This window comes from Rattus rattus, chromosome 6 (genome assembly GCF_011064425.1).
Source record: "Rattus rattus isolate New Zealand chromosome 6, Rrattus_CSIRO_v1, whole genome shotgun sequence".
Lineage (NCBI taxonomy): Eukaryota > Metazoa > Chordata > Mammalia > Rodentia > Muridae > Rattus > Rattus rattus.
In genome coordinates, this window is record NC_046159.1 from 59,049,839 (window position 1) to 59,073,926 (window position 24,088).

A 24,088-nucleotide genomic window follows, 5' to 3' on the forward strand; every position below is an offset into this window, starting at 1 on the left:
ACATACATACACATACACACATATACACACAAACATATACATGCACACACATATACACACATGCACATATACACACATACATTCACACACATACATACACACACGTGCACACACACATGCACCTACACATACACACATATATTCACACACACACATACACACACACACATGCACACACACATGCACATAGACATACACACATAAATTCACACACACATACATACACGCACACGTACTCACATACACACACACATACAAAGAGAAGGGATCAATGATTGAAAATAAAGTGGACAAAGAAAGAAATGTTGCTTTTCCTTGGCATTTCCTAAAGCCATGCTCATGCCTACGGACATGCCTGAGAAGCTTGGACAGTCTCGTTTGCTCTCCAGATAAAGATTTTCTTACCCCTGTTTGTTCATTTCCTTTTACACTGCTGCTCTCTGAGGACGCCTAGATTTCTCCCTGGAATGGGTAAATATTGTCTCTTCTGAGAAACTGGTGTGTTTTCATTCCATGGATTAAGATGTTCCTGAGTATGTCTTCTGCACTTATTGCTGGGAGCGTGGAGTCAACTCCGCTGCTCACAAGAGAGGAGCCCTCCTCCACATCCCTGCACCCTCACAGTCTTTCTCCCTTTGCCCTTGAATCCCTTCCCTGAATTGTAATTTATGGCCTTTTCCATTTGATCATATACTGTGGGGGGTGGATTGTTTAAGTGTGAGCTGAAACAAACAGTTTTCCTACATAAGCATCCATGCAGATAAATGTGCATTTCCAGGTCTAAAGGACACATCCCTCCTTCATAAACAAAATTTTAGTAATTGCATCACTTTAACAAATGCCTTTTATGAGTTCAGAAACGGTCCCTTTCAACTCTCTGAGCCATCTCAAATTTCATAGGAAGCAAGCCCTAACCATTCTGGTTCAGCAACCCCTATTTGTTTAAAATACTTGGTTGAAATGTTAGAGTCAGCACTCAACAAGGGATAAAGAGAAGCTTACATGTCCCTGATGGAGCCTTCAGCCTTCATAGTCTTGCAGCCTCCTCCTCCTTTCCACCTCTTCCTTCTCCTTTTCTCCTCCTCTTCTCCTCCTCCCCCTCCTCCTCCTCCTCCTCTTCTCCTCCTCCACCTCCTCCTTCTCCTTTCCTCCCCTTCTCCTCCTCCTTTCCTCCTCCTCCTCCTTTCCTCCTCCTCTTTTCCTCCTCCTCCTTTCCTTTCCTCCTCCTCCTCCTCCCCTCTTCCTTCCCTCCTCCCCCCACCCCCAGTCTGCATGACTCAGTGAATGGATGCATTCCCATCTGAACCAGGGCAGTAAGACACCATGCCTGTGCTGAGGGGACATTTCCACTGTCTCTCCAGCCATACTTGGGCTTGCTCCTCCTCTTGGCTGCTCACTCTGTGCCACCGCCCCTACCCCCCTGTGTCCACTGTGCTCCCTACTTTCCCCTGCTGTACCCTGGCTGACCCCACTGCTCTCCATTAAAGTCCCATTTGCAGCTGCCCTTTCTAGGGAGCCCTTAGCATAGTTTCCCCCATACTGTCTTCCCATAAGCCCTCTGGTTTGTTCCCTGCCCTCTGCCCCTTTAGCTTTGCTCCTGCCTAACACAGGCCACTGCTTACCATGTCACGTGAAAGTCACAGTTTGTGGTAAGGAACTGTCCTCCAGGACAAACTGTTGCCATCGTCCATCGCAAGATCTGCTCTGCCTTCTTAGAGAATTCATCATGGTGGGACCTATGGATTGTTGACGTGTTCCCGTCTCCCCTAGGGTAGAAACTTTAGAGATAACATTTTTAGTGTCATATTGAATCTCTTGCGTCAAAACGGGACTCCTGTATTATAGGTTCAGTAAAAACCTCTAATAAAGACTGAAGGATCAGCTGAATGAATCCGCCTAACAGCTGTGTGGACACTCAGGACATCTGGCACAGCCTGGCTCACTAGTTTGTGGCACTGACTGTGGTGTGTTAGCCGCTGTCTCCCCTGCATGCTCATGCCCTTCAGCGTCTCTTTCTCATACCTGAGAGCACTGTCTTAACTCCCTCCTTCAGTAAAATGAACCGGTCGTTGACTGTTTTATTTCCTCTCCACCCAGATTTTAAAGAAATCCTGCATCGAAATTCTAGCAGCTGAACCTTCCACCATCTGTGCAGGGGGTGAGTGCTAATCTCTTTCATTCAGTTGATGGTATTTTGAGTTCAAATCTACATTTGCTTCATGGGTAAGAGAGTAAAAGTGGGGCAAGAGGCAGGTGTGTTGAAAAAGTCAGAAACTATTAATTAAATCTGCTGTGGGAAAGGAGGAGAAAGGAGAAATGTTTGGCTGAAAAGCCTGAGTCTATTGTCAAAACCCCCTTCTCGTGGAACATGAATGCAGGGCAAGCGTAGAAATACTGGATTCCCCCATCAGTGCAAGGCTGACCACCACACCACCCAGCCTGTGAGCAGAGTTGCTCTTCGCCGGGACAGCCCTACAGATTACACAGAGGGTCATGGTGAGCCCTTGGCCTCCCCTGAAGTGCTGTGCTTTAGTACTCCATGCATTTGATATATTTGTCTTAATTGTTCAACCTACCGGGCCTTACAAAATAATGACAGAGAATGTCAGGAATCACCCATTATGTAATCTTTTGAACCTGCTGCGGGCCAGACATACTGCTGGGTGATGGAGACACAAGGATGGACTCTGTGGTCTCTGTCCCTGGACCTTTTGCCACTCACTATTGTGAATCCCCTGTTGATGCTCCATGGCTAGTCTCTGAACACCAAACACTGGTCATTAATTACCAACAGGAAATCTGACTCCCCGTCCTGATGAGACAGTAAACCCTGCAGGAAGAGCTTGCTTAGTTTACTGCTGTAATTGAGGGAGTTGCTTGTGGGTTTCCTTCTCAATTATCAATTGCATTTTAGAGCAATTGAAAATAGCCAAGGAGGTAGACACTAAGCCTATGTCAACATCACATAAAATACATACATACATACATACATACATACATACATACATACATGTTAGCAAGACTCAATGCCTAACTCCATACTTACATGAATGCATGTGTACACACATGAATACATACATACAGGTATATATACACATATGTGTAAAGTTGTTAGCAAAATACATGGTGACCATTCAGAAATATGTGTTAATTTCCCAAAGAAAAGCAATTTTTAAAAATCTCCTTCATATGTTCAAATACATTGTTTGGAAACACAGATATCAGAGAAATGGGTTCACAACAGGGGTCACTCCAGGAGAATGTCTTCGAGGGAAGCCTGGTGTGCTGGTGTGTATGTACAGTCCCATCACTTGGGAGGCTGAGGCAGGAGGATGGAGAGTTCAAGCCCAGCCTGGCTACATGGTGTAAGGATGAAGTGGGTGGGCAGGAGAGCCATTAAGAGCACTCACGGCTCTTGCAAAGGACCCCGGATCTGAGCACCTAGGTGGTGTTCACAGTCTTCTATAATTCCTGTAATTCCAGGGAGTCTGGAACCCTCTTCTGACAAAACTCCGAGGATACCCAGCATGCCCATGGTGCACACACACATGCAGACAAAACATATGCACATAAAATGAATAAACCCGAAACCACAGGGGAGGGAAATCTGACAAAAGACACGGTCACATAAAGTTATGCCAGGGCCTTGTAATGGATTGGTACAGGGTGGACCCTAAACCTCCAGGTCAGTGACCCCTGAGCACCTCCGCGGTGAGTGAGTTATTCAGAGTATTTGAACTTCGTGTATTGTGTACACACAATACGGTTTTTAATAATTCGGAACTTCAAAGTAATTAGGAGACAAGGGAGTCCCTTGACTGTGCAGTTATCTCATGCACGAAGCAATCTTGGATGTGTAGCAACCTTGTGAGACACCAGAGAGCCTGCAGGGGGTGGACAGTCTCCAATTCTCAAGAATCGTTATCTCTTTCCCCTACGTGCCTTATTTCCCTCTGGGTCCCACTGCCTAGCAGAGTACCCGGCACGAATAGGCCATCAATAAAACTCCATGTGTGTCTTCACTTACGTGTTCCCTCATAGCACAGTACCGTAGACTCTTCCCCGCGGGATCTGTTAACTCCTGCTGTACAACTGTATGAGGTTGCTGGGCTTTTTAACTGTTTAGTTAGAATGAAGCACAAAGCAACAGAAAAAATCCTCCTTGGTGATAATTCTAGATTCAACTAATTATTACTCAGTCTCCCTTGCATGCCATTAAGGTGTTTGAGACAATTTTAAAAACTGTGTGTATAAACGTCTGCATGCGGCACAGAAGTATGTGGCCCACGAGGTCTGCCAGATCCTTTAAGTAGATTACTCAGTGTCAGGTTTTAGGCAGTGGATATGGAGAGGAGAAATGTAAAAAGGGCAGAACTTGGGCTCAAATGGCCAGCTCCACATACGCGCAGGGTTAGGGAAACCCACTAGACGCAGTACCTATGTAGTGGAGTCTTTGCGGAATACCTCCAGGCTCAGGGGCTGCAAACTGGCGGCCTGCAGGCCTTGAGTGACTCACACACATGCACTTTTCTAGCCACACTGCAGTTTTTTGAAACACAGTTGTCGACACACTAAGACACCAATGCACTTCAAGATTCCAATTTTCCTGTTGTCTTAGAAGGCCAGGGCTCATGACAATGGACCTGTGTCTGCTCAGGATAACCACAGTTGGGAGTGAGTGACTTTCTTTAGAGATGCCCATGTTCTTTTCACTCAATAGTCCCCGTTGTCAGTCCCGACCCAGACCAATATATGGTGGCCATCTGCCAAACTGCTCTGTCTTGACCCAGTCCCTGTTCCAAAGCACACGGTGGTCACCTGCTGTGTGGTACCTTTGACCTCTTCACTTAAACAGCTCTGTTCTCTCCCTACATGGATGCCTTTAAACGTTCTTGTTAAACCTTCTTGCATGTCAGGCTCTGTGTCATTAGGAACGGCTGCCCAGTGAAAGGCTGGCTCCACCTAACTGAGCTCCAGCCAGCAACACACCCTGTGCCAAGCTCGGTGGGCCTCGGGCTGAGTTCACCACTGACTCCCAAGAGCAAAGACCGCAGGAAGGAACTGATTGGAATTGAGGCTGGTCCACACTTGGAATCCTCCCCAGCACTTCCCGAAAGGACATCACACGAAGACCCTCCCAGGGTCACTGCAGAGGCACTTGTAGCACCCACAGCTTCTCGTGAGGCAGGGAGGGTTACCCCAAATCAAAGCATTTCACCTTCGGCATGAAGTAGACTCATCCGGGCAAAGTCAGATGAAGGTTCCATTTCTTGACCTTCTCAGTGTTTTGCAAAGCACTCCTGCCTGACACTAGACCCTCATCTAAATGAATGTTTCATGATCTTCTAGATAGATACACAACTCCTTCCAATCAATATTTCTGATTGGAAGAAGAACTCTCATATGCTGTCAGTGAGAACGCAAAGTGGGAAGCCACAGTGGAAAACAATTTTTGAAAATATTTACTTATCTATTTATTTAATGTATATGAGTATTACATGTATACCTGAAGGCCAGAAAAGGGCATCAGATCGTATTATAGATGGTTGCAGGCCACCATGCGGTTGCACCATGTGGGAACTAAACTCAGGTCCTCTGGAAGAACAGCCATTCTCTTAACTGCTGTGTTATCTCTCCAGCCCTGAAAACAATTTCTTAAAATAATTAAACACACGTTGACTGAATGGGCCGGCCCTGACAGCCCTAGACATTTGCCCAAGATAAGAAGGAAAATGAACAGACCATTGCTCATACTAGCTGTTTTTAATAGACTCAAAGCTGTAAGCCACTCACACATTCATAAGCAAGTGAATGGGCAAAAACAATCTAATTTTTCTGTACGTTGGAATAATACTGAGCCCTGAAACAACCCCTGTGTAAACCTCAAAGTAATCACAGGGGAGCCCTAATTATACCAACAAAGAAGCTGAGCAGGACAGCTTGTTTGTGCGATTCCATTCTCACAAGCTTCTAGAAAATGCAGATGGATATAGAAGTAATTTTATAGGGGTTTCGGCCCCACTCCTGTCCGTATAGCTCCCAAATAAAAGATACAGAGACACTGCATTTTATTAACTGGATGCCGTACTGTGCAGGTCAGGCTCTGAGCTATTCTGACCTACATCCCAGCACTCTACTTGCCAACTGAGCCTTGCTCTGTTTGCTCTGCTCCATGTGTGTCCTCAGGGCGGTTTTCTCTTGGCCACATGCTCACGGTCCATCCTGCCTCATAGCGACCTCCCTCTTCCCTTACCTTTCTCCATCCCTTTGTGGTCCCTACCTGAGACCCCCTAATCCATCTCAAGTCCCACCTTCCTCTCCCTCCTGCCCAGTCACAGGTTCTAGCCTTTTATTACCCAGTCAGAGATTATTGTGGTCAATACAATGCCCATGTCCACACTGCAACCTGAGTGCACAAGACTAACCCCTGGGAGAGAAGGGGGAGCAGGGACAGTTGTTAAAGGCAACAGAGGGAAACACTGATAGTTTAGAGGTCACCATCCTGTGTGCTGTCAAGGGTGTATCTCATGTTAAATCCTACCCTTCCTGTGCATGCTAACATATGCCAATTTTGTCTCATAGAGGTTGTTGTAAAATCAAAGCATTCTAACGTAGGTTACAAGGTGCCGTAAGTGTTTATTAGGAAAGAAAACCTGAGCTGACTCACAGGATGAGGTAGCCCTGGTCGTAGTCAGACACAACAGGATTGGGTGAGCAGAGCAAGAAAAAAATCTGCAAATGTCCAGAGAGTGAGAGGAAGTCATTCCAAAACTATGCATTTTACTTATTCTTTTTAAAAAAGGGAGAAAATTGAAGAAAGGAAGGGAAAAAGTATAGAGTAAGTTTGCTGAATCCCTTGGTTCACAAAACTATGAAAATTTCCCTTTTAAAACATACAATTTATTTAGTGTTTTTAATATCTCAGTCTTGAGTGGCTACAGCAGCCACTAATTCCATAATGCTTTCATCATCCAGAAAGAAACAGTGTACCTAGTGAGTAGTCCCTCCCCACCCCACCCCGACAGCCACCACAGCAGCCACCAGTCACAAGAGTGGAACCCTGCCACACACAGGGCCTTTTGCATCTGATTTTTCTCATTTAGCACAGTGTTCCTAAGGCGCCTGTGTCACAGCGTGCATTAGAACCTGGTCTCTCTTTGTGGTTAGGTAATATTCTTTTACACAGAGAGACCTATGATCAGTTAATGGGCATCTGTCATTTCTACTGTGGGCTCTTAGGAGCATGCTATTGTGATTCCTTGTACATGTTTTTTATTTGTGTTTCTGTAATGACTAATGATGGTGAACATGTTTTCATTTGTTAACCTCAGAAAATACACAGATTAGACCAGGCTGGCACCTGAACACGTGAGCACCTGGCCTTTTCCCCTCTTGCTCTTTCTTTCATCCAACAAGCTTACATGGAGACGAACCCACCCCAGGTCAAACACAACAGAAATGCTATCTTCTGACATTAAGAACCTTACATTAACATTAGAGATAAAAACTATGAAAGGATCCTTATCAACTTACATGTCTTGGAGATACATTCCTTAAAGGATAAATGTCACCAAAGATCAATTTAAAGATCACTGCACATAGACAATTCTACCCTGAAGGCCCACAATCCACCCCGCCACTTCCCGAAGGAGCTAGAATCCCACAGAAGGGCCTGCGTGCACATCTCCTGTCAGCACTGAACTGTGAAGGGCAGAGGTGGGGTTGGAGATGAGGAGCATTAGAGTGGAGTGTCCTCGGTGAGGTGTATCCTGGTCCCTCCTTGCTACAGATTCATCACAGAGGGTTGGATTATATAACTTCTCTGTACAAGGATCTGGCATTCCAGGGAGGCTGCTGGGTGAGATGTTTGAGCTGTTCTGGAAACCAAATGTGTGCACTGACATGGAAATCATGCCAGGCAGGGTAGGAGCCCGCCTCTCGCTCCGGCTCTTCTCCTCGGGCCTAAGTGGTTGCATGGTTTGGTTCTCATCATGGGTCCCTGCTGTCTTCCTTCCTCAACTGCCTGAGGCTGGGCCAACCAGACATGTGGGGACCTTCTTTTATAGACGCCCCAACAGCTGAACTGGTGGTGCTGAACATGGTGTTAGAGAAAGAGAGCTTGGCGTGCAGCCTATATCCAGTATCTCCTCTCCCCTTGCTGATCTGTGAGGAAGCAAGAGGGAGGCGGAAGGCCAGGCGGAAAACATGCAGAGTCAGCAGAAGCGTCACCCAGATGTTTATATGTCTGGCATTCAAGCTAGAAACACGAGAAGGCTTTCTCCTGGCTGCCTTGAGGAATTGAGATCAGTAAGAGTCTCCCGCCCATTGAGCCAGAGGATGTCCAGCAATGTGCCAGGGTGGGAAGCATCTCAAGTCCTCTAAACTTAGCAATTGTGTGCAAGTGTCAACATGCATATATAAATCCCTACCGCTCTATATAAATCCCTACCGCTCGCGACTGCAGCCCCAAAAACCACATCGATCAATTAAGTTCCCAGCCCAGGCTCTGACTCTGAGGTAAGAGTCCAGCTTTGCTGGTTCCCAGCAAATCTCCAAAAGGCCAGAACTGTAATCCCCTTGCCCTCCTGGTCTCCATTCCTGATTCCTCCCTTCCCCTCTTATTTGCAATGTCAATCCTCCATGCCTCTGGCCTCCTCACAATTAGTCCCTTGCTCCGTGTACAATTCTTGACAAAAGAGCCTGCCTACCTATCCAAAATTAGGATTAGTCAAATGATTTTAAGAAGATAGCGAATGAGGGCTAAGTGGGCGACCCCTGGTGCCTGGCTGTCCTGGATCCCAGATCAGGTCTGGGACCTTTTCAGTCTGTGTGCTCTTGAGTGATTACATGGCGACTATGAGATCACTTTCTCAGCTGCACCCCCAGGCCTGCAGGGAGATGGGAATGACATCAGGGCCACACAGTGCTCATCAGTGGGCTGGCACAGTGAGGGGCCGTTAGCTATCAGTCATTGCTTTGGCAAACAAGATCTCTGCTCTTATGAGTGTGACATAAGCTCGTGACATTCATTTAACATTGAAAGAGTAGCATATGCTACCTCCTTAACACATTCTCCCCACAGCAGCCTCTGCCTTGGTCACGGCTCACCTCAGAAACACTTCCATAATCACTGCAGTTTTTCTTCTGACTCTGCGCTATCTCTGTATATTGTTAAAGCATTATCCAAACCCCAATTTTCATTTATACTCAGGTAACCAAGATACAGAGGAGTGAGATCTGGGCAGATGGCTCAGTCGGTAAAGTGCTTGGCACCTGAGTTCAATCCCCAGAACACGGGGTCAAGAAAAGAGAACTCTTAAAGCCATCCTGGTGGCACACACGTGTAACTTTAGCATTGGGAAGACAAAGGCAGCGAGGGCTCACTGGCCATCCTACTTGGCAAGCAGGCAGTCAGGGAGAGACCTGCTTCAAAAACCAAGGTAGACAACTCCTGAGGAGCAATGGCTAAGGTTGTCCTCTGGCCTCTAGATGCAGGTGCACAGAGACACAGAAACAAATAAGTAAATAAATGAAGAGAATCAATTGCTTGATATCTAGTATAAACAGTATTCTTTTTTTTAAATTACTTTTTTTTATTAACTTAAGTATTTCTTATTTACATTTCGAGTGTTATTCCCTTTCCTGGTTTCCGGGCCAACATCCCCCTAACCCCCACCTCCCCTTCTCTATGGGTGTTCCCCTCCCCATCCTCCCCCCATTGCCGCCCTCCCCGCAACAATCACCTTCACTGGGCGTTCAGTCTTGGCAGGACCAAGGGCTTCCCCTTCCACTGGTGCTCTTACTAGGATATTCATTGCTACCTATGAGGTCAGAGCCCAGGGTCAGTCCATGTATAGTCTTTAGGTAGTGGCTTAGTCCCTGGAAGCTCTGGTTGCTTGGCATTGTTGTACATATGGGGTCTCGAGCCCCTTCAAGCTCTTCCAGTTCTTTCTCTGATTCCTTCAACGGGGGTCCTATTCTCAGTTCAGTGGTTTGCGGCTGGCATTCGCCTCTGTATTTGCTGTATTCTGGCTGTGTCTCTCAGGAATAAACAGTATTCTTAAGCATGTCACTAACTGGCTATTTTCCTTGGTAGGACAATAGTAAAATATAACAATGTCAATCATACATGTTAAGAATTGCACACCCACTCTACCAGTGTGAAATTGATATGTGAGCCCAGGAGGTCTCTTCTAGACATAGAGAAATGGCTCTGCACTGAAGACCCAATGTCCCTTCAAGCAGGCCATGTTTGACACCTGACCTCCACGGAGTTCCGTGGCTGTAAACAGTGACTCAAGCCGCTGTGTCCCTGAGAGAGGAGAGCTGCAGAAGCGTCATACCACGGCTGACCTCAGGGGATGCTTTGCTGATTGGGGAGAAAGAGACAAGAGAGTATGACCAGACATCACAAAACTGCGTGCCCAGCAGCAGTTTAGATGCAGGCCCTGACGTGCCATGGGCCGTAGTTTCTAAAGCTTTTGAGGCATCTGGGGTCTGAGGAAATTCTCTCAGGAGATTCCAAAATGTAAATCGGACTCAAGGAGGGATGTTGGGGAGGAAGTGAAGGGCCCTTCCTCCATCCTCTCTGGTTTTTTAAAACTATCTAGACTTGAAAAGTGGGTGAGATTAGAATAGAGAGGAGATGAGAGGAGGGAGGGGGTCATGGCAGGCAGGAGCTAAAGCAGGGATGGAGCTTCTGAGCAGGAAGCTCTGTGTCTTTCTTGACAGCATCGGGGAGAAGGCGTCATCCCTGAGTGCAATGAAGCCTTTCTGTTGCTCTCGTTCTACCTGACCTGATCCCTGGGTTCGGAAGCTTCTGGAAATAGCAACCAGGGGCTCTGTAGTGGACAGAAAGCAAGTTTACAGGTGACAGCCATGTAATGTGTGGTGTTTGTTCCTCGTTTCAGAGTCCTTTCAAGTGGTTGTGAGAGGAAATGGCTTCCGACACGCCCGCAATGTGGACAGGGTCCTCTGCAGCTTCAAAATCAACGATTCGGTCACACTCAGTAAGTCCCGGTGTTGCTGATGTGTGTGTGGGGGTAGGGTGGGGTGGGGTGGGGCGTTTGCCAGCACAGCCTCTTACAGGGGCCCTCAGAGAACGGTTCAGTGCTAATGAGGCCTGCAGGGAGGAGTAGCTGGTCCTATTGATGCTCTTGGTTCTGACCTGAGTCTGGACCCCTGCTGGGTGGGTACAACCCAAGTTTTCAGTGTGCACCCTGCACCCCTAACACCGAACCAGCCCTAAGGAAGCAGTGAGTGCCCGCTTCCTTCCTCTGGTCTAAGTCCTTCACTGCCCGTGCAGGCCCTGCCTATGGAGCCTGTGGAGCTCCAGGCTTTTCAACAAAGCACTGGAGGCTCTAAGAGTGAAAACAAGCTGGTCTAAACAGATTAATCCTGAATAAAGCAAAACCCAGAATACTGGAGTCGCATGTGTGGACTCTGGGGCCTTTTCAATCTGGAAGATTCTTGCTGGGAGTAGCCAAGAAACTCACATTGTGGTGAATTCCTCACATCAAATCAGGAATATGGAAGTAAAACCAAGCGCATCTCATGAGGGAAAACAGACTGTCATAACAATGGTTCACAAGCAGGCAAGATGTGAATTTAAAGATGTGTGACCCAGTGGCTGTCCAGGAGAAATGGGAGGTCTGGTTCCAGAAGGGGAGATGCTGGGAGCCTGGTTTCTATTTGCATCTGGTGTCCATCACAGAGACAATTCCTGGCTCCTGTCTGCAGAGATAAATAGCAGCTGCACTGGGCTGCATTTCCCCTCACACTGGACGCCCCTGGGCTTTATCCTTTCTGCTGGGCAGCCCAGAGGTTTAGCGGGGAAGGAAGACAGACCCCACCCACAGGCAGCTCACCACCCACTCTGGGTCGGCTCCTTGTAGCCCCAGAAGACAGGCGGTCTAAAGCTGTTTTTAAGTTAGGAAGATGGAAGGACACACCTTTTTTTCTCTCCTTGACACCTTGAAACCCTCTTGATCGTTTAAACACAAGCAGCGGCTTCCTCATAGACATCTGGAATTTCTGGCTTGGGAGAATATCAAACATTGAAAGCATTCAGTTAGTTTTATTAAAAAACTGGGACTCCTCTTGTGTGTCCAAACTGTGTGTGCTGTTTGAAACCATTTTTCATTGTCCACACGTGGGAGCTGCTTCCAAAGTCACTGTAAATCCCCATCTTCCCTCCAAGTCCAATCTCAAGAAAAGGCAGAAACTGGGAGGATTTGATTTTCATCCCAGAACAGTGAGCTTTTGAACTGACCTTCTGTGGGGGCAAACCATGGGAGTGGGGTGTCACGTTAGGAGGGGACAGGACACTGGACAGACCAGCACTGGCCAATTGATCTGTGAACTCTGATCTCTCATCCCTTTGCTCTTTTTCCTTTCCTGGTATGCACTCGCCAGCCCTCCCCTCACTCCCTCAGAGAAATGCAGGCCTTGAACAGCAAACTCACTTCTAGCACAGCCTTGAGGGCCTTAGAAGACAGAGAGAGTGACTCGATCTCAGAAGGAATTTACTTGTCACAGAGCAAAACCGGTGATGCTGGAGGTGAAATGCAAAAGTGTGTCACTTTAGCACAGGGACACACACTGTCTCCGAGTCCAGATTTAAACTCAGTGTCATTCTAATACTAAATCACCAAGGAAGGCATTCACTTTAAAGTTGGAAAGGAAATAGGGAGACGTTCCATCTCGCTGCTCTGTATTGGTAATCTGATGGTTCTAGCATCGCCGCCATCTTGCAAAGGGTAGGAGTGTTCTAGAAAGCCAGCCAATGTGGTCCCCACATGTTCAGAGTGGCTGTACTTGAAACCTGGCTGTGTGATTAAGAAATTCAATTTTAATTTCATTTGGTTTTATTTAAGTGTTCATGGCCATCTCTGCCACAGTAGACAGTGCCAGGACATCATTAAAGACACACGAGAACTGAAGGCAGCAGCAGCAGCACCTTCAAATGCTTTGGGATGATCTTTCATTCCTAGGAATTATAGTCATTATATCCGCTAGACAATGCTGCTAGACAATAAGGGGGCTGTCAAACTGGATGTTTCGCCATGAGCCCCTCCCTTATTTTTTCAATTCTCTATTACTTTTTTTTTTTTTGGTTAACATACAATTAGTGGGTTTTATTGTGATGTTTTATTTATCGCTGTTCTCTTCTGAGTTCATCCCTACCACTACCCCTAGCTATAACCTCAGCTTTTACCAATACCTTTGCCCAGAATTTAATAGCAACCCAGGAGCTGGAGGGATGGTTCAGAAGTTAAGAGCACCATCTGCTCTTCCAGAGGACCTGAGTTCAGTTCCCAGCACCCACATCAGGCAGCTCAAAAATCATCTGTAACTCCAGCTCCAGAGAATCAAATACGACAGACAGACAGACAGACACACACACACACATACACACACACACATAAATAAATAAAATCTTTTCTAAAATAAAAGTATTCTGGGGTAAACATAATGACAAACAAAATCTATTGAGAACAATTTGTAAAGACCTGAAAACCATATGGGAATATAAAGAAAGTGAGGATTGATACATGGTCTAGACCCCAGGCATAGCACAGTATCTGGGGAAGAATACTGGTTCTATCTCCAGCTGTTACTGTAACATATTTGCAACATTCTGTGCCTTGTTTTTTTCACCTGAAGTGCTGTGACAACAGCTACTATGTCATAGGTTGTTAAGAGGCTTAGTGCAGCAGGTGGGACTCAACACAGCCACGAACAGCCGCCCACTCCTGGCTACAGGTGTTACCAGTAACCATGCTGCTGTCACTAAACAGAGAAGCAGCAGAGCATTGTAAAGATGTTACTTGCTTTAAATTTAATATTTATTTTTGGTACAAGCCCAGTGGAAATTCCCATGGGAGCTTTTTTAAGTTAGCACAATAATCTTAAACTTTATATGGAAGAATAAACTGTAAGATTGGCCAAGGAAAATGCAGAAACCTGCCTGAGATGACTTTAGAATGAACAAAATAAAAGATTATCCAAACAGTGTATGATTGGTATAACGGGCAAACAGCAATAGCACGGAGCCCCAAACAGAGCCAAACCCCACTGTGAACTTAGTGTTAGGTGGCACAGCTGGCTAACTGCTCAGAGAAACGATTAGAGTTGATTCTTATCAGTTAAACAAATTCCAGATGAACTGAAAACTTTAATGTGAACATGAAAATATAAAATGTCTAGAAAAGTAAATGTTTGCCTAATTATCCAGTAGATAAAAACATTGAGCTGAAAAAGGACTAAGCTCTAAGGGAAAAATTTGATGGTGTAAGCACATGTTTTTAAATTCTCTTCTTACCAGCCCCAACAAAAATCAAAAGGAAAAAGAAATAAGGAAAAATATTTATAATATATATAATGCAGGGCCAAAAGGTTGACAACCCTAGAGTTTAAACCCTGGATCCCACAGTGGAGAGAGAGAACTGACTCCTCAGTTTCTGTCTAATGTCCATGCATGTGCACACAAATAATTAAACTGTTTAAGAAGAACGGGTGAAAGAGGTGAAGAGAACTCACAAGAAAACCAGTGCTCGCTAATCACAGAGAGAGCGCCCAGTGTGAAAATCAATGCTCGCTAATCAGAGTGAGAGTGGCCAGTGTGAAAATCAATGCTTACTAATCAGAGTGAGAGTGGCCAGTGTGAAAATCAATGCTCAGTCATCACAGAGAGAGCACCCAGTGTGAAGGTCAGTGCTCACTAATCTTAGTGAGAGTGGCCGGTGTGGCCATGGATGTGCAGGAGGAAACCATCAGCTCTCTTTGATTTCCCTTCAGTCTTGTTCTTGACACGAGTTCCGATGCAGCTCAAGCTGACCTCCAACATACCACGTAGCTGAGGATGGCCTTGAATTCCTAATCCTTGAGCCTCTCCAGTTCTGTGATTACAGGCCTGCCCCACCACATCCAGCTCCAATTGCTGACTTTGCTCTAGCAAACCTGGGAAAAATAACACAAACTCAGTACCCAGGATTGACAAAGATGCATATGAACAATGCGTTTATGCATGGTCAGTCAGACACCATCAGCTGTCTTTGTCTTAAAACGCATCTACTGCTGTAACACATGTATTATGAAGTAGAGTTGTCTTCACACAGATACAAGCAGGAGAGTTAAGAGAAAGAGAAAGTAAGATGTATCAGAAGCATGGGTGCAGGCTTCTCAGAGAGGAGCCTCAGAGAGTGAGGCTAAGATTAGAAAACATCACCATTCATCACAGTAGCAAGAGCATAGTTATGAGGTAACAATGAAAATAATTTTATGGTTGGGGTCACCAGAACTTGAGGAACTGTATCAATCAGTCACGGCCTTAGGAAAGTTGAGAAGCACCAGTCAACAGGGACGCGGTAACATGGAAGTTGATTGTGCTGCTTCTCATGACAGTAAAGGAAGGAAGAAGAGGGGCCGGGGGGCATTTAAAGAACAGCATAAATGTTTCTTGGTGGGTGTGCCACATGCAAACTACCAGTCATGCTTCATAATCCCTAATATTGTAGGGACCGCTGTGGGAATGCTACACCCTGTGTTAAAACCAAGTTACAAGCAGTACATAAAAGCCATGTCTGGTACTGTTTTTCTTCACCCACAGTCCCGTGCAAACTTGAAACGTTGGCAGCGGCCACCCCTGCATAAGACTGTTGTAAATTTATATTTTCTTCTTCCTGTCTGTTTTCTAAGATCCCTACAAACACACTTGCCTTACTCTTAGAAAAGAACTCACTAAAGTCATTAAGCTTAATTTAAATTCTTTTACAATTATTTAGGCCGAGCACACATATTAGACTTAGTCAGTTGGCTTTCTAATCACCAGGCTGAAGTCCCTTCTGGCCAAGAACATACCTTGGAAATACCACAAATGATATCAGTTTATCCTGGCCCATTCTCCGACTTCAGTATTCAGTGTTCTGTGCCAAGAGGAGGCCTGCTTCCAATTGGAAACCCACTTACTTAGAGATCCGAATGCTGAAAGGAGGACACTGGGGTGTGAGCTAAGAAATGACCCGTTTTATGCACAATAAATAAAATGACAGACAGTTTACTGTGCGATTATAAGACACGCGCCAGACTGTTCTCGCGCTGTATAGCATTAGCTAGACACAAAGACACTGGGCTCTATACTTGCTCTCCAGCCCCACGGCCATGCTTCACTTTTTATGTGAATGTTACGTCCCAGCTTGATTTCTTATTTAACCGGCCTGCCCATGGCTGCATTCATACACTCCCAAAGGATGGGACTCTGTAACCTTTGAAGATACTTTCTCAAACAGGCAATTTTGAATCCCCATCCCCACCCCACCCCACCCCCAAAAAAAACCCCTCATTTGAAAATGAGTGGTCCAGGCTGTCTGTTTGTTTAAACTTTGTCTTTATCCAGAAACTGTACACTTCGTCTTAGGAAACCTCTGGGAGCCAGGGCTGCTGCAGGTACCCAGAGGTGATTATCAATGCGTCCGTGACAGCAGATAGAGGGGAGTGGGAAAGGAAGAAGAAACCTGAAACTTCCCAACGTAAGCCTTTGGTGTGAGTGAGAACATCAGGTGTGCTGGTCAAAGGCACGCACGCAATTTGCTTGTGTCCTTAGGCACTGATCTCCCAGGAGAATGTCACTGGGTACTTCAGAGTGAAGAGACAAAAGGAGCCAGTGGGGTCTTTCCCACTTTTGATTCTTTCCCAGGGAGCTTCATCCTAGAGGTAGCGGTTTCTGATTTCTGAGCACCTAGCTTGTCCTGTGCTGGCCACGTGCCCTTCTGTGACCTCTCTCCCCCCAGGTCACCTCGTTTTCACCACAGCCACACTGGAAGGGAAGAGTTATCCATGCCCTCACTTTTGCTGATGAAGAAACAACTCTGATAAATGGAGTGTCAGAGGCCACTAGATGGCCTGGTGACAATTTAGGCTTGGATGGTCTTACTCCAAGGCTTTGGACCACCTCTCTACTTTGCCATGGAAAGTGAATTCCCTCAGGGTCCCAGTGCACCAGCTCCAGTGCTCAGGTGACTGGAGCACACCTGCCTCAGAGGGATTTGATTGCTCGTCTGATATCGCACATCAGAGAAGGGAGGCTTGAACCCCAGTCCAGGGAAGGCAGCTCCCAGGCTCATTTCAGCTAGTTGGCTCCCAGCACCTAGCAATGTGGTCATACCAAGACACCTCTCCTTCCAGCTTTCCTTGGTGGTTCCTTTCGCTTGAGCCCTGCTTCTCCTTTGCTGTTTGTGTATCTCCATCACCCCAGCTTTCAGATGGAGCCCAGGTTTTGTCCTAGTTTTGAAGTGGCTCGTGGAAAGAGTAGGCTACTGCACGCTTTTGTCATTTATACTCGGACAAACAGCATAGGTTGAAACCCACCACAGGAACGTGGATTTAGAGGTTTGCTGGCCACAGAGACTTTTATAGAGGCAGCTTGACAGAGTTATCTGCAAGTGTCCGTTTTCAGTCAGACTTGATATTGGGGGCTATCATGTGTCCAGTGGCCTCAAGAGGAAATGCTAAGCCCTGTATGGACTCAGGCGTGAAACGGTCTTCTTCATAGGCAGTACTGAGGCAAATTTGCATGAGTCGCCCCCCGAAGTCTGTCTCCACCCTTACCCTCCTGTTGTGTGTGAGAAGTTTGCGTCCTCCTCCACCTCTGCACCTGGTGACTGGGTCTTCATGGGCGATGCCTGTGTGCGGATAGCAATAGAGCAGGGCTTGGTACAGCCCTGCTTTGTGGTTTTCGTAGGGTGATCCTAGAGTAGGTACTGAGCACGGCTAGACCCTGAGAGCCCAGGGCAGGCTGTAATTCTGTGCCATGTAACTCCTTACCCAGCATCCATTGGGAAAGGTTAGGTTAGGTCTGCTGAGGGGAAGCAATAAAGGGTGTTGGTGGCTCACGCCCTGTGCATTCAGCTTTGTCCCAGCTTGCGCACCACGGGCACGTGCCATGCACTGCGGCTTAGGGGGTGAGGATAGGGACCTCCCCCTCCTCTGGGTTTCTGTGAAGGTTTCATCCTTCTAGAGCTTGCCGGGACCTGTGGCCATGGCTTTTGGCGTTCAGGGTAGGCTTGCCTCTTAATCTCAACTCCAAAAGTAAACATCTTCCAGATCTAATTGTGCACAGAAGAGTTATGTGTCACAAGGCACATGCCTTGTGCATGAATCCCGAACTGTTGCTGGTGGGGGGAAAACAAAGGTTTTAAAAGCATATTTATTCTTAGCGAATTACAGCTGTTTGGAGTGCAGCAGTGATTTGGGCCTCGGGATTACAACATTTTAAAAGGCTGAAGCTTTTCTGAGAGGATAATTTGTATGTTTTACAAATGTCAACAGTCAAGGAATTTTTGCTGTGGATTTATAGAGAGGAGAAAATGATTTGCAAGAACACTGGGTCCCATTACCTTCATTTCGTTTTCTTGCAATACCCAAAGCTTCTCTAATAACTTCAGAGAGAGGTGAATGCCAAATCCCACAAAGTTATGTGTAGTATGATCCTAATTCTATAAAAATAATACACAGAGAATGAAATATTATACCCGAAGGCCTTTGTGATGTTTATCAGCTGGGCGTGCTGGTGCACACCCTTAATAATCCTAGCACTCAGGAGGCCAATATGGGAAGCACAGCCTGCCCTACACTGTGAGTTTAAGGCTAGGAAGGCTGCGGTGTATGGGAAGAGCTTGTCTCATGATGTACACACACACACACACACACACACACACACACACACACACACACACACACACACACATGGAAAGAGAGAGAGAGAGAGAGAGAGAGAGAGAGAGCTTATCACTTTATCACTGGGAATTATGATTATGAAATACTTTAAAAGTTTCATCTACTCAGAATTTTAACACTGCACATGTTACTTTTGTAATAGATTAAAATAAATTTTCATCCTGAGAATTCAGAAGAGATGTTCTGACAAGCAGGTTTGAACAATGATGTGAGCTATGGAGATCAAAACTTGTGCGTAAGGTCAGTGGGGACCATGAGAGACCAGCAGGGCATCTGAGTCTTGCTTGAGTCACATGGCTTATTCTCTTACCTCCTTCTCTTCTGGTGCAGTGATGTGGTCCTAACACACATCCCTCCCTGCAAATGCAGTTTCCCAGACAACTCCCTTTGTTCCCTTCCCTCAATCCTGGACCTGTGTGGATGTTTGTATATCAGGTGCCTGGGCTCTACAGCTCCCCTACCCCATCAGGTCATGACCCTGAGAGCAGTATGGTGCCTGTAAGAACCACATTTAGATGATGAAGCTTCTCCAAGGAGGATAGCACAGATGCTATGCCATTGGCCACTAGGAAGGCCTGGGCCGCCACTAGCCTACGTGACAACTTGAAACACCCTTCCTCCATTCTTCTATCCAGACAAGTTCCCCCTCTCCTCTGCTCAGTATCTTTAACAATTCTGAAGTTTCTTGGAGTTGCATTAACAATCCAAGGGGCCTGTGAGCTCTAAAAGGAGGCCTACAGCCTTGCTGCCATGAACTGAAGACAGATCTTAATCAGACTCGCACCGGGCATCTCCTCTAACAGTGCTGATGTTTGGAACTGGTAATTCTTGTGAAGATGTCCATGTCATTCCTTATCTTGTCTCCGATGCTTCCAACTGTGCCCTTATGGGGCAAACGCCCCGACTTGAGAACCACTGCCCCATATATACATGTTCCAGAACCCTATTTGGAAAAGTAGATCTCATACACACACACGCATGCGCGCGCGCGCACACACACACACACACACACACACACACACACACACACACACACACACACACTGTAGTCCTGGTGTAACGTGGTGGGTATGTGATCTACCTCAGTGTAGAACACTCTCACCTTGTGTTTCACAGACTGATCTACCTCAGTGTAGAACACTCTCATCTTGTGTTTCACAGACGGTGAACCTGGCAGTGCTCCACCTTAGTTAACACGTTGCGTGTTTACCAAATGCTAAGCTTTCCATAGTAAGTCCCATTCAGATTTATAATGCACAATTTGATTACGGTTTCTATCTTCTAGAAAAGAACTCTTAAGTGGAGAACAGGGCAAAAAGCTTTCCCCAGGGCCTGGGGCTGTGTCCCCATTGCATGGCAGAGCCATGATGGACCCCTGCAGTTCAGTTCTTCATGACATGAGCATTGTCACATGACAATGCTCCCTAGACCCGAGGGGCTCTGAGAACAACAGCAGGGTAGTTCAGTAGAACTCTTCAGTTCTTCAAACTGCACGGCAGGAATGTAAACTCTCAGGGACTTACATCAATTCTTGTAGGCTTAGATAAGGACTAGGAGCTGCTTTTCTGTTTTGTTTTATTCTTGCCAGAAATACATATTTATATCAAGGAAAGGTTGCCAAGACTTGGAAAGTATTTGAATTATTTAATCAGTCTTAAAAAAGAACCCACTGGTGCTTGGATTGACTAATGAATTTTAGTCTTGGTTTTATCCCAAATCTGTAGTCACCAAGCTATAGGGAAGAATTCTGGGACCTTCTTCCCCAACCTGAAGAATGTTACGTTCTTGGGGTTAGAAACCTGGGACCGTGCTCGTTTCAGTGTGGTTCCAGATTCTTAGTTCTTGGCCCATAAAGCAGGGCCTCCAGGGAAATTCTCCAAGCTTGCCATGGGGCTGGGACTCCTGAGTGTCTGCCCTGGGAGGTAGGCCCACTCTGGGATCCAGCTTTGCCTGCTCACGGTCTTGATCATTTCAACAAAACATGGATCTGAATTCCAGCCCTGGCCCTTCTTGTACGGTCACAATAGCTCAAGTAGCTGGCATTTGGGATAATGAGCATTTGTGAGCACCCAACTGTAGTCCTATAGTCCTAGTCTCTCCCTTCCCAGTGGGTGTAGGGGCATCTTGTAAGACTACGGCTATACAGTGCTGAGCAAAATCGGCATAAATGTGTTTATCTGTATACAAAGGATAAGGGATGAACCCTTATGCATATTTATTTATCGACACATGCATGCACACACACAAAACTTCTCCATAACTCCTGGTGTCTAAGTGATGTCAGTGTAGCCAAACAATGTAAGCACTCAGGCATCTTGACAGTTGTGGTCTTCACATCGCAGTGGATTTTAAAGGCTCGGGGGCCATTGTATAAAGTGAAGGGATGTTTCTTGAATCTTTATCGAGTCTCAAGTACTATACTTTGTGCTTAAATTCATTCTTATTTATTTACACACAACAGCCCAATGACGTCATAGCCACCATTCGTGGATGAACCTGACCCCAGTTACATACCAGTCGGAGCAAAACCTGGGATGTGAGCCTGAGTCTGTCAGGGCGGGGTCTCCTCCATCTTCACACCTGTAGCCAGCTTCCAGGATGCCGTGTCCCAGATTGTGTTCAATGTGTAATGACACTGTAGTGACACTCATTGTTCTCAAATCCTGATTTAAGCCGAACTTCTGTCTGATTACCAGACTCCTGTAGACAAAAGATTTAGATTCATATGTCATAGGTGTGCTTAGAATTCTGAAATACATGCATTTCACATTCATTAAAAAAAAAAATCTGGTCTCCAACTCCCACCCCTTTCTAATTTTTTCCCTGGTTGTGAACAGCAACAGAATAGGCTACTCCAGGCTCCTGGTCCCCATTACCCTTTTCTATCCATGCCCTGCCAGGGAACAGCAAAGTGAAATGGCCACCCAGTGAGCAGAGAAGCAGGACCCCACTGTCCTCGGAGTGGATTATGGCCCCATAAACAGCACAGCACACTGGCATTGGCAGAGACTGCAATGGGGGGAGAGGATGGGCATGACCCCCAAACCATGCACGGGGCCCCTCTGTGACAACGGAGGAAGTCTTTGTGCCCAAGTGGCCATTCCAGGAAGGACTCAGATGATCTGAGTTATGGAAACCAAATGGCCCGCCTTTGTTTAAGGAGAGAGGGAGAAAAAGCCACTCATTTTTGTGGTAAAGTGAAAACAGGCTCCAAACCAAACAGTCCCTCTCAGAAAATGCCAGCTCTACAAGTGAGCCCACAGCCGCCCAGCCTGGGTTCAATCTCGGGGACATCAGAGCTGTACCCCAAGCAGCCGCAGTCCTCTGTCCTCCTGTCTGCTTTGCCCCAGAAATAGTTGGTCTCTCGAACAGGAAAGGAAGACAAAAAGTGGAGAATTAGAATTGTTCTCCTGCCAAGGTCTTGACCTGCCCCCCACCCTTGGTAGCTAGGGCAGAGAGATGAGACAGGAGCTCACGGGGCCAGCAGGAGCCCTCCAGCTCTAACCACAGCATGGAGCCTGGAGTCACAAGGCCTTCTGGGGCCACCCCGTGGTTGCCTGGGGCTCTGTGGGTGGGGCTGCACCCTAGGTACTGTATGCAAGAGCTGTGTATAAACCACAGCCACAAGGAAATAAATACACAATCTAGTCAGCCTTGCAGAGTTTGGCTTATTCCCTCACCCAGGCTTCCCTGGAGCAGGAAGTCTCTCTGTGAGGACAGGATGCTGCAGAGTTCAGTCAGGGCCCAGCTTTGCTTCTATCCCGTTGTAGCTAAGATGTCACCTTGTCATTCTGAACCTCCATTTTGCTTCTGAAACATGATCCTGGGATGGGAAGATGGTTCAGTTGGTAAAGTGGTTCTCAGAAGTAAGAGGACCTAGTTTGAACCCCTAGCACCCACAAATGATAAACAAACAAACAGTAGCTGGGCAGAGCAACCAGTGCCTGTGGTCAGTCCCAGCCCTGAGGAGGTAAAGCCAGGAGAATAACTATGGCTTGCTGTCCAGACTGCTGAACTGAATCAGGAAAACCCAGGTTCAGTGAGAAAACCCATCCCAAAACTAAGATGGAGAAACATAGAAAATGCCCAATGTCACCCTCTGGTCTCCACACAGAAACTTCTCTCTGTGTCTCTGTCTCTGTCTCTGTCTCTGTCTCTGTCTCTCTCCCTCTCTCTCTCTCTCTTTCTCTCTCTCTGTATGTCTGTGTGTCTCTCTGCCTCTCTCTGTCTCTCTATCTCTCTGTCTCTCTCCCTGTCTCTCTGTCTGTCTCTGTCTCTCTGTGTGTCTCTGTCTGTCTGTCTGTCTATGTCTGTCTCTCTTTCTCCCTCTCCCCCTTCCTTTTCCCCCCACCACACACGCACATGCACATGCACACATGCACACGGATCCCTTCTTCCCTTAGCTCCCAAGGCTGTCACTAGCAGCCCTGTCCCAGTGACTTATTGGGTGGACATCCAGACTCTGCGGGCATCTGCCTCATGCTATGCTGTGCAGGAAGGAAGCGGTGATTTAGCCTGCATGGGATCTGCCTGTCTCTGCCTCCTCAATGCCTACCACCCTGCCTGGCTAGAAGGATGCTCAGGATTTGAACTTGAGTCCTCATGCTTGCACAAAAGTCCTTTATCAACTGGCTGTCTCCACAAAGGCTATATTCTCTACCAAAGATGAGTATAGTGATTACCTATGTCCTACAGTCTCTATACAATTCACACTGAGCTGCCCTCCTAGGGCACACTTGTGTCTGCTGAGTCCTTGCTCGTGCCAAACCCCACTGAAGCTGCCTCTTCCCAGGTCTCCATTAAAGCACAACTCCTGTTGGGTATTCCTGAGACCTGACAAAGCCACCTGCCTTCTGAAACGTAGGGATATTTGCTGCACCTGTTTGTGTTTGACAGAGCATTTTCTCCGTAAGGATGGCCTCTGTCAAGCTGGACCTAGATGTGAATCTCCTTAGAGCCCTTCAGCTATTCCTTAGAGAAAAGTAAACAAACTATGCTGTTTACAAGGATTAGCTTAGATGGACAGGAGGCCAGGAGACCAGAATTAGGAAGGGGGCCCTAAGTTCTCTTCTAGTGGCTGCTACCATGTGTGTTCAGGTGCTACCATTTGTGTATGCATCAGGGGGAACCATGTCAGCTTTCGGCCGCTCTGACACATACCAACGTAAACAAGTTTCAGACGATCAGATTGGAAGCGTGTGAAGGAAGAAAGTTCCTCACCTCATAGCAGCCAGAGAGAAAGAGAAGTGGGAAGAAAGAGAAAAAGAGAGAGGAAGCAGGGAGAGAGGGAGGAAGGGAGAGGTGGGAGGGAGGGGGAGGGAGAGAGAGAGAGAGAGAGAGAGAGAGAGAGAGA

At 46.7% G+C, this 24,088-nt stretch overlaps 1 protein-coding gene across 1 annotated transcript in view; it reads left to right on the top strand.

Annotated features, from left to right (window-relative positions):
* Antxr1 (ANTXR cell adhesion molecule 1) overlaps positions 1 to 24,088 on the top strand; it is a 194,949-nt gene that overhangs the window by 66,808 nt on the left and 104,053 nt on the right. The window contains exons 9-10 of the mRNA XM_032906154.1: positions 2,098 to 2,158; positions 10,911 to 11,009. Coding sequence (XP_032762045.1) covers positions 2,098 to 2,158; positions 10,911 to 11,009 — 160 coding nt within the window. The remainder of the gene's footprint in view (positions 1 to 2,097; positions 2,159 to 10,910; positions 11,010 to 24,088) is intronic.